Source organism: Nestor notabilis, unplaced genomic scaffold, assembly GCF_000696875.1.
Source record: "Nestor notabilis isolate BGI_N333 unplaced genomic scaffold, ASM69687v1 scaffold28177, whole genome shotgun sequence".
NCBI classification, from domain to species: domain Eukaryota; kingdom Metazoa; phylum Chordata; class Aves; order Psittaciformes; family Psittacidae; genus Nestor; species Nestor notabilis.
This window is the reverse complement of record NW_009937348.1, coordinates 3989-4533: the sequence shown is the minus strand read 5'-3', so window position 1 is coordinate 4533 and position 545 is coordinate 3989. Positions and strand designations below refer to the sequence as shown.

General features: G+C 48.3%; 1 protein-coding gene across 1 annotated transcript in view; it reads left to right on the top strand.

The window, feature by feature from the left end:
* Positions 1–311, top strand: part of LOC104409027 (leucine-rich repeats and immunoglobulin-like domains protein 1) — a gene marked incomplete at its 5' end in the record, with an annotated part of 5035 nt that extends 4724 nt beyond the window's left edge. Inside the window, one exon of the mRNA XM_010018796.1 lies at positions 100–311. Coding sequence (XP_010017098.1) covers positions 100–311 — 212 coding nt within the window. The remainder of the gene's footprint in view (positions 1–99) is intronic.
* Between the last annotated feature and the right edge of the window lie 234 nt (positions 312–545).

Below are 545 nucleotides of genomic sequence, written 5' to 3'. Positions count from 1 at the left end.
TTTCTCCCACGGGCTTTTTCACTGGCTCAAGGGCACGAATCATAGAGTGGTTTGGGTTGGCACCCGCTAACCACGCTGCTTCTCTGGCTTGTTTCGCAGGCTCTTCACAAGCAGCAGCAAAGCCTTCAGAGCTCAATAACCTTAACTTGGTGAGGGCTTCACCAGCAGGAGGGTCACTAAAGCAACTGAACGTGCTTCCCGAAATCCCCCCAACACTACTGGATTTGCAGAGTGAAGCAGGAGTGAACCAGGCCCTCCTGTCCAACGGCAACGCACCCGAGCTGAAGCCACCCCATAGAGCGCTGGACTGAGAGGGCAGGTGCCTTGTGCAGATTAACACACACACACTAGTTTATTATTTTTCCCTTTTTTAATATTTCTTTTGCACAGAGTATAGAGGCTACTTACTTCTACCTCAAATCTTGAACTGATGACCTGTCAGAGGCAAACTGAGGTATGAGAAACAAGCTTGTATGGGGAACAAACTCCTGTTCGAGCGTCATCTGTTTGTACATAGTTTAAAACTTCCCTGAGAAGTATGAAGT